The sequence below is a fragment of the Melospiza georgiana genome, chromosome 28 (assembly GCF_028018845.1).
Source record: "Melospiza georgiana isolate bMelGeo1 chromosome 28, bMelGeo1.pri, whole genome shotgun sequence".
Lineage (NCBI taxonomy): Eukaryota > Metazoa > Chordata > Aves > Passeriformes > Passerellidae > Melospiza > Melospiza georgiana.
Window position 1 is genome coordinate 262,974 of NC_080457.1, and position 9,629 is coordinate 272,602.

The 9,629-nt window shown below is 69.6% G+C and overlaps 1 protein-coding gene across 1 annotated transcript in view; it reads right to left on the reverse strand.

Moving 5' to 3' along the window:
* ARHGAP23 (Rho GTPase activating protein 23) overlaps positions 1-7,926 on the reverse strand; it is a 32,116-nt gene extending 24,190 nt beyond the window's left edge. The window contains exon 1 of the mRNA XM_058041577.1: positions 7,903-7,926. Within this exon, the coding sequence (XP_057897560.1) occupies positions 7,903-7,917 (15 nt within the window). The 5' untranslated portion in view covers positions 7,918-7,926. The remainder of the gene's footprint in view (positions 1-7,902) is intronic.
* Between the last annotated feature and the right edge of the window lie 1,703 nt (positions 7,927-9,629).

A 9,629-nucleotide genomic window follows, 5' to 3' on the forward strand; every position in this document is an offset into this window, starting at 1 on the left:
TCCCCAGCCTGGGATGGCTCCTGGAACCCCAAATCCTTCCTGCTGCGTTTGGAAAAGGGATTCTACTGGGCAAGAGCAGGGTCTGTCCCCATTGTCACTAGGGCTGTCCCTATGGTCACCAGGGCCATCCCTGTGGTCGCCAGGGCCATCCCCAAGGCCACCAGGTCCCATCCTCATGGCCACCAGGCTCCATCCCCATGGTCACTAGAACCACCCCACAGCCACCAGGGCCATCTCTGTTGTCACCAGGGCCATCCCCCTGGTCACCACTGCCTCATTTTGGTCACTTTGGGACAACTCACCCCGTTTTCCCCAAGGCCAGCCCAGCTCCAGCTTCACCCCCCAAGGATCGGGCCCAACCCCACACCCCAACACCCCCCACCCCTAAAACCACCCCTGAAACCTCTCCCAAACCCTGGTGACACCGAACCCACGGGGAATGCGGCCGGTCCCGGCGCGGCCGCGGTGGCACCGAGCTGCCGGACCGCGCCGCCGCAGCTCTTGCGCCACGCCAAGGTGTGCCGGGCTGGCAATTAGCGAGGCCTTAATGAACTCCTGGGGAGAAAGGAGGCGACCGCTCCAGGAGCTCCAGGCAGGAGGTCGGCGGTGCCTTTGAAGGAGCCACCTGGGGCATCCTGAGCTGGGCAGGTTTTGGGAGAGCTGGGCGGGTTTGGGGATAGCCAGGAGGGTTTTGGGAGAGCCAGGCAGGTTTTGGGAGATCCAAAAGGGTTTTGGGAGAGCCAGCTGGGTTTTGGGAGATCCAAGAGGGTTTTGGGAGAGCCAGGTGGGGTTTGGGAGAGCCAGGTGGGGTTTGGGAGAGCCAGGTGGGGTTTGGGATAGCCAGGTGGGTTTGGGGAGGGCCAGGTGGGTTTTGGGATATCTGGGAGGGTTTAGGGATATCCAGGAGGGGTTTTAGGAGAACCAGGCAGGTTTAGGGATATCCAGGAGGGGTTTTAGGAGAACCAGGCAGGTTTAGGGATATCCAGGAGGGTTTTGGGAGCGCGTTGTGGCCCAGCTGGCACAGCCGGCCCTGCCGCTGGCGGGCTGGAGGCAGCCAGGTCGATATTTTCCAACTTGAGAGCTTAAAATAGGTCATCTATCTCCATTCCTTTTTAAATCAGGTCTTGCTGCCTTGCCGAAGACAAACTTGGTTTATTAATGGGACAGCACCGACTTGAAACCTAATCCTGTTTTTTCCCTTTTAATGAGAATAAAAGGCCATCCCGGGGCTCGGCAGCTTCCCAGGACAGCCCCCCCCCATCCCCGTGTTCTTTCTCCCAGTGAGTGGCTCCACGTGAACTGGGGAGAGGCTCCAAACTCCAGTTTGGAGCCGGTGCCACACTCAGCATCCCCCACGAGCTCTCTCCCCATGCCGAGGTCCCCAAACCCACAGGCCCCAAACCCAAAATCCCCAACCCCAAATTCCCCAAACCCACAGCCCCCAAACTCTCCAAACCCAAACTCTCCAAACCCAAAGCCCCCAGACCCAAAGTCCCCAAGCCCCAAATACCCCCCAGCCTGGCAGCTGACCCTGGATGATGGCACTGGGCAGCGCTGCCAGCCCCGGGTCACATTTGGGATCACCATCACCCCCCTGTCCCCGTGCAGGGCCCGGTGCCAGCGGGGACACGCCAAGGTTAAACCACAGAGGTCAGAGCCCTGGCAGCCAGGGCTGCCACCAGCCCAGGGTGACCGGCAGGACCCCGGGGTGGCCCCGGGTGGCACCGCGTGGCCCAGCCCGGTGCCCGTGCCAGGTTTCGCGCTGGCGAGGCGGGATTGCGGCAGCAGCCCCGAGCACAGGCTTTTCCTGTCTTTCAAGTTCAGGGTTCAGAGAGAAAGGAGGGGGGGAAAGAAAAAAAAAGGCGTGAAGAAATTCAATTTGTAAAGCAGAGACAGCAAAAAGGGTTGGGGGCAGGAGCCGTGAAGGGGTGAGGGCTTTGGGGACAGTGGGACACCGTCCCTGCCACGCAGCCCTGGGGGCGGCTGCCGGGCGGGATTTCTGCTGGCGCAGCACTAAATCCTCACGGCAGGATGGCAAAGAGCCTTCATCCCCACACGTGGTGGGTAATGAACCCCTCCAAAGTCACCCCAAATCCCTCAGCACCCCAAATCCCCCCAAATCAGCGACTCGAGCCCTGCCCCAGGTGCCGCCCCCCAGGAGGGCACATTTCACCCCAAAACAGAGCAGAAAAGCCGATTCCAAGATTCACACACACACACACCCATCCCCATCCCAAAATTCCGAGCGCCGGCGCCCAGCGGTACGGGGTAGGCAGGGACGGGTCCAGGAGGAACCATGATTAATGCTCCTCATCCCCGGGCCACTCCGCACACCCCAATTAACCCTTTCAGCCCGGTTAACTCCCCCGTGGCCGGGGCTGAGGAAGCCGAGTTCAAAAAACCAGGAACGGAGGGACCAATCCAGCTCTGGGGCCAGGATGTGCCAGTCCCACAGCGAGGGGTCCCCACGGCAGCCAGACCCCCGCCCCACGTGCCCCAGCGCTGTCCTCATCCCCACGCCAAGGTTTCGCCGGGATCTGGCATAAAACGGGCAGGAAATGGGGACGTAGCCAGGGCTGGGCTGGCCTTCCTTGGCACCACGGACGGGAGACGGGAATCGCCCTCCGGGGCAGCGGCGCCGGGCGATGCCGATGCCCACCCGAGCATCAGCAGATCCTGGGGGGCTGCTCGGGGCTGGGGGGGATGGATTTGGCCTCCAGGAGCTCCTGGCACGCCGGGGGCTGCTGCCTGCCCGGAGGCGAGCGCTGGCGGGGATGGATCGGCCGGAGCCGCACGCAGCCAGCCCGGCCGGGAGTTTCGGAGGAAGTGCGTGGGTGTCCGTGGGTCCGTCCCGGGAAGGGGCAGCGCCTTCCCGGGGTCTCCGGGCCGGATCCGGGCGCCGCAGCCCCTCCGCCCTGCCACGACGCCGCTGTGGCTGGGGACAGGCCACCGCGGCCACCAGCGCCCGTGGCGTGGCGTGGGTGGCCGGACACCCCCGGACCCGCTGGCCCTGACCCACAGCCCGGGCCCGGAGACCCGGCTCGGTCCCGGTCCGGCCCCCGAGGGCATCGCCCAACACCCGGCCGCGCTGGCAGACCTCGGCGCCATCCCACACTCTCCCCGTCCCTCCCAGTTCCCCCAGTCCCTGTTCCCCCAGACCTACACTCGGCCGCTACCTCCATTTCCTCCCAGACCCCATTTCCCCGAGCCTGCTCCCTCCCCAGCCCGCCCAGTGCCCCCCAGTTCCTCCCAGACCCCGCTCCGCCGAGCCCACACCCTCCCAGTCCGCCCAGCGCCCCCAGCGCCGCGCCCAGTCCCCGCTGCCGCGTCCCCGGTGTCCCCGGTGTCCCCGGTGCCGCTCACCGCGGGGGCGGACGGCGGGATCCCGACCAGGCAGAAGGCGATCCCATTCATCGGGGCGCGGCGGGCGGGCTCGGCTCGGCCCGGCCCGGCTCCGCACGGCTCGGCTCGGCACGGCCCCGCACGGCGCTGCCCGCTGCGGCCCCGCGCGGCGCGCTCCCGCTGCGTTCGGCCCGGCGCGGCCCCGCACGGCGCGGTCCGGCTCGGCTCGGCTCGGGCTGGGCCGGCGGCGGCCCCGGCCCCGGCCCCGGTCGCGGCTCCGCCTCCTCCGGGCGCCCGCGGCGGCGGGCGGGGCGCGGGGCGGCTCGGCTCGGTACGGCCCGCCCGGCGGGAGGGACCGGCACGGCACCGGGATGGCGGGGTGGGAACGGGAACGGGAACCGGGACAGCGGAACCGGCACCGGGACAGCTGGAACCGGCACCGGGATGGCGGGGTGGGAACGGGAACAGGAACCGGCACCAGACAGCAGAACCAGCACTGGCACTGGGATGGGAGCGGGATGGGCAAGAGACCCCCAGGAACAGGGAGGGACACCCAGGGACCAGGACAGGGCACACGGGGACAAGAGTGGGACACCCAGGATGGACAGGGGACACCCAGGAACAGGATCAGGAAAGGGACACCCAGGGACTGGGACAGGGACAGGAGTGGGACGCCCGGGGATGGGCAGGGGACACCCAGGGACAGGGCTGTGTCACCCAGCGATGGGCAGGGGACACCCAGGCCAGGGGCAGCCAGGACAGAGGGACAGGGACCGTGAGCTGAGCAGGACGGGCACAGGGCAGCTGCACAGGGCACCAGGAGAGGCAGGACAGGGAGAGCTGGACAAGCAGCAGCAGGGCGAGGCCAAGGCCGGGCACTGCCGGACACACGGACAGGAAACGCCAGGACAGAGGGACAGGAGTGACGGGGACTGGCACAGGCAGACAGGGGGACGGAAACAGCCGGGTCAGGGCTGACAGACGGACAAAGGCTGACACAGAGCTGCGGGGAAAGGAAACAGCGAGGGCGGGAAACAGCTGGACAGACGGACGGACAGAGCCTGGCCTGGGAGACTGAGGGATGGGGACAGCCAGCATGGGGACAGCCAGCAGGGCCTGGCCTGGCTCAGGCTGCCTGGACACAGCAGAGCATCCCAAAACCAGCGCGGAGAAACTGCTGAGGAAACAAATCCCACAGCTGAATTTCAGGGTGCAAATGGCACCTGAACAGCTCCACGGTGGCAGGAGGTGACATCAATGCTGTGACACGAGTCCTGAGTCACCTGTGACACCAGCTGGCACAGCCAGGACCCAGCATCGGCCCTGGGGTGTGTGAGGGGCAATTTTGGGAGGGAAACGGAGCCACGTGTGACAGGAAAGTGGGAGGAGGTGAAGAAAACCGGGAGGAATGGTGGCCACAAGCCCTGGGGACACAGAGACACGGCAGGAGGGGACAGGGCCAGCACAGGGACAGGGCTGGAGCCAGCAGGGCCAGCCAGGCGCAGAGGAGCCCAGGGAGGGGCTCAGGGCAGGGCACAGCAGGATCATCTCCCATTATCCCCTCACAGCACTCCGAGATGGCTCCTCTGCTGCTGGCAGGTGTCATTGTCCCCTCTCTGTCCCCAAACGGGACACAGCTCCATGTGTGGGACAGAGGTGGGGGCTGGAACAGACCCCCAGAGCACCCCAGAATTCCAGGGGGACGCAGCATCCCAAATCCTGCAGCTGGCACGGTGCCAAGGGCTCCGGCACCTCCACGCGATGTCCCCGCGATGTCCCTGTGCCACTGCCAGCCCCAGCCACTCCCCGAGTCCCGAGTGATCATCGGGCATTTCCCTGCCTGCATCCCAGGTCTGCCCTCAGGGATGCCAGCCCGTGCCACGCAGCATTCCTGGGAATGCCAGCCCGTGCCACGCAGCATTCCTGGGAATGCCAGCCCATGCCACTCCATGATGCCGGGAATGCCAGCCCAGCCCGTGCCACGCAGCATTCCTGGGAATGCCAGCCCTTGCCACCCTGTGATCCTGGGAATGCCAGCCTGTACCAAGCAGCACTCCTGGGAATGCTGGCCCATGCCACCTGACAATCCCGGCAATGCCAGCCCGTGCCATGCAGCACTCCTGGGAATGCCAGCCCGTGCCACTCCATGATGCCGGGAATGCCAGCCCGGGCCACGCAGCATTCCTGGGAATGCCAGCCCATGCCACTCCGTGATTCCGGGAATGCCAGCCCGTGCCACGCAGCATTCCTGGGAATGACAGCCCATACCACACCACGGTCCCGGGAATGCCAGCCCGCGACACCGCGGCTGCCAAGCGCGAGTTTTCCGCGACACCATTAAGAAACTCCTGTGTCAACAACAACTTCCTGCGGGCTCCGGGGCGGGCGCGGCGCCCCCAGAACAAACAAGCGCCCGAGCCGCCGGAGCCGGGGCTGGAGCGGGGCCACGGGGCCGGAGCCGCTCACGGGGGCAGCTCCCGCCTCTGGGCAGGGGACACCAGGGACAGGAGCGGGGAAGGGACACCCAGGGACACACGGGCGCGGGGCCACCGAGGACATCCAGGAAACGGGAGGGACGGGGGTCACCCAGGGATGGTGGCACCCTGGTGCCACCCACAGCACCCAGGGGTGGGATGGAGGGGTTTCTCCCTCTGGAAATGGGGGTGCCGGCACTGAGGGGACCCACGGGGTCACTGCCACCACTGCTGTCCCCTGCACAGGGTCACTGCCACCACTGCTGTCCCTTGCCTGGCCTTGGGAGCCAGGAGGGGACAAACAGCAGGATGGGAGTGACGGGAATTTTCTCCCCACAGGGCACAGCCAGGCACCCCCAGACCCCAACTGTGGCACCCACAGGGGGTCCCAATGTCACCAGACCCGCATGGGACACCTCCCTGCCCGCTGTCCCCTCGCTGGGCTGTGCCAGGGCTGCCCTCTGCCTGCCCGGCCTCGCAGCGCTGCCCGTCCCGCCCGGCTCCATCCCGCTGGCCGCTCTCCAGAGGGACTTTCCAGGAAATGTCCCCTCGGGCTGGCTTTGGCACCGCGGGCCAGCCTGACCAACGTCCGTCCGTCCGTCCGTCTGTCCCTGCGCACAGGACAGACCGTGGGAAGAGCAGAGAGCTCCTCCAGCTGTGCCACCCGCCCTGTCCCCTGTGGCACTGCCACTCCGGGGGCCCCCCCAGCTGTGTCCCCCACGAGGGCACACACGGCCATGTCCGGCCTGTGACACCCCCAGGCAGGACCCCGGCACTCCGAGTCCCCTCTTGGTGTCCCCGGCGCCACCAGGGAGGTGACACAACCTGAGCTGGCCCCGCGGCCCTGCAGGGACAGGGACTGACCCTGACACGGGGTCAGGGACAAGGACACGGCGAGGGCTGAGCCCCATCCTGGGGTGCAGAGCCGGGGGGGCTCCGGGAGAGCCCCCAGCCCCATCCTGGGGTGCAGAGCCGGGGGGGCTCCGGGAGAGCCCCCAGGCCCCATCCCCGCCCCTGGGCACGTTCCCCACAGGTGTCCCCGAGGCTCGGGTGCCACCATGCCCCAGGTGCTCCCTCCCCGCTCCAGGAATTCCCATTCTTTGTCTGGGAGCCGCACCCGCAGCCCCCCGGGCCACCGCGCCCCTGCGTCCCCACGGGCGGGGTGGGACAGGGCTCACACCCGCCAGGGCTCCCCACGCCCCATTCCGTGCCCATCCAGCCGAACATCGCCGCCCTGCCTCCCTCCCGGGCCGGGCAGCGCCCCCGAGCCCTGCCCACCCCATTGGGGGGCAGAGCCATCGCTGCCCGACCCCCACCCCAAATCCCGGCCGCAGGAGCGGGTCTGGGGGAGCAGGAGCGAATTTGGGGGGGCAGCAGCGTTTTTGGGGGGGCAGGAGCGGATCTGGGGGAGCAGGAGCAGGTCTGGGGGAGCAGGAGGGGATTTGGGGGAGCAGGAGGGGATCCGAGGGAGCAGGAACGGATTTGCGGGAGCAGGAGGGGATCTGGGGGAGCAGGAGCAGGTCTGGGGGAGCAGGAATGGATCCAGGGGAGTAGGAATGGATCCGGGGGAGCAGGAACGCATTTGTGGGAGCAGGAGGGGATCTGGGGGAGCAGGGGTGGAGCAGCAGCCCCCCGCCCGCCGCTCCCTGCGGAGCCGCTTCCGCGCCGCAGACAAAGGCAGCGAGAGGGGAATCCAGCCTGGGTGGAAGATGGGTTTTAACCTAATCCCGGGAATTAAAATGAAGAAAAGCAAAAGCGGGGCGCGGGGAGGAGCTGGGGGGCCGCGGATCGGGCGGGGCGCGCAGGGTGACCCGCGCTGCCCGCGGGGGTGCCGGGGGTGCCCCTCTGGGCTGGGGTCTCGCCGGGTGCCCCCCCCCCAGCGCCCTCCCGGCTCCAGGCGGGCGCTCCCTGCCCGCAGCTCCCGATCCCCGGCGGCGGCGGCGGCACGAAGCCATTTTGAGCGGGCGGCCAGACGAAAGGGTTACGGCCGCAGCCCCTCCTTCCCTGCCCGCCGGCGGGGCCGTCGGGATAAACAACAGCGGGGCCGGGGGGGCAGCGCCCGGCCGGGGGGGCGCCGAGGACTTACGCGCTCATCGCACATCAGGGAGGGGCCGCGATGCCGGCGGGGTTCGGGGAGCCCCGGGCGCTGCGCAGCATCCCCGGCTGCCGCGGGCGCCGTGAGCGCGGAGCGCGGCCGGGCAGCGCTGCCGGAGCCTCCCGGCCGAGCCCGGGGCGGCGGGCACATGCCAACCTGCTGCCGCTCACGGCCTAAAATTACCACGGCCCCTTCCAGAGGCGGCGCCGCCAATCAGGGCGGCGGGGAAGGCGTGCGGGCGGCTCGGGAGCTCCTCTGCATTGCAGCTGGATGTGGGAAGAGGGGATTTTACCGGCGGGGAGAGCGCAGCCGGCAGCGAGGGCCCGGGCGATGGCAGCCCCCGGGGGACGCTGCCCCCCGCCGTGTCCCCGCGGTGGCTCTGCCGGGGCTGCGGGGCCATCCCGGGGGTGCGGGCTGTGCGGTGGGGGCGCTGATGGCGGGTGGGTGACACGGCCATGCTGTGGCACCCCCGGTGCTGCCCCCCCGCCGCGGCTCGGGGAGGGGGGGCGGATTTTGCAGCACGCGGCCCCCAACGTGCGGGCAGCGCTCGCTGCGTGCTGGGGACGTGCCGTGCCCGCAGCGGCGGCTCCGCCGGGTCCCCAGCGCTGCCACAGCCCCTCCGAGCGTCCAGGGCTGCGGGGCACCCGCGAGGCATCAAACCCTGCGCTGGGATCTGCGCTGAGCCGGAGCCCCGGGGGCTGCGGGGAGGGAGCTGGACCCCAAAACTGGGGAGGGATGGTCGGGAGGGGGTGACCCCCACCCCAGAGAGCCTCCTGTCCACGCAGAGCCACGGCACGGGAGGTCCGAGAGACCCCCGGCCCCGGGTGGGCGGCGAGGAGGGGCGGCACAGCCCGGCCGGAGCGGGACGGGGCTGGAGGCGTCGGCCGGTGAATAACGGGATGGGGAGACGGAGCAAAGGACCCCCCCCCCCGGGGGTTTTCCACCCCCCACGGCGGCTCCAGCCCGTTGCCCGAGCAGAAACCCCCTCCCCAAACCGCGGGCGGGACCCGCCCCGGGCTGTGGCGGGAGGCGGTGGCAGAGCAGGGACAGGGACAGGGACGGGGACGGGGTCCCGCCGCACACCTGGGCCGGGGGAGGCCCACGGGGGGGTCTCAGGGCGGTGGTACCGGGGGTCCCGGGTGGGCGATGCTGCCGCGGGGCTCAGGTGCTGCCGGGGGAGGGTGGGTGGGGCAGAGAGCAGCAGGTGGGGAGCACAGCGGCCGCAGGTGGGGAGCACAGCGACGGCAGGTGCGGTCCCCGGGGGTGCCGGACCCCCGCAACGGCGCCGCGCCCGTGGGTGCTGGACCCGCCCGGTCCCCGCCGCGGCAGCTCCGGCCCCGCTCCCGCTCCTTATCCCGGTCCCGGTCCTACCTGCTCCATGGGGCCGCTCAGGGGGCGGGCGCGGCGGTCCGGCCGCGGGCCATGGGCCGCTCCCGCTGGCGGTGCCGGTGGCGGTGCCGGCGGCGGAGCCGGCGCGCCCCGGTGCGGTCCCGCTGCCGCCGCCTCTCGCCGCCGCCCACGCCCGGCGCCGCCCGGCGCATCCCGGGAGCGGCGTCATGTGAGCGGCGACGGGAGGGGGCCCCGGCCCCACCCGGACCCCGCCGCCGCCCTCCCCTCCCGCCCCTCCGCCCGGCCCCCCCGGGACCCGCCTGCCCCAGCACAGCTGCTTCCCTCCTCCTCCATCCATGGATCCATCCCTCCATCCATGGATCCATGCA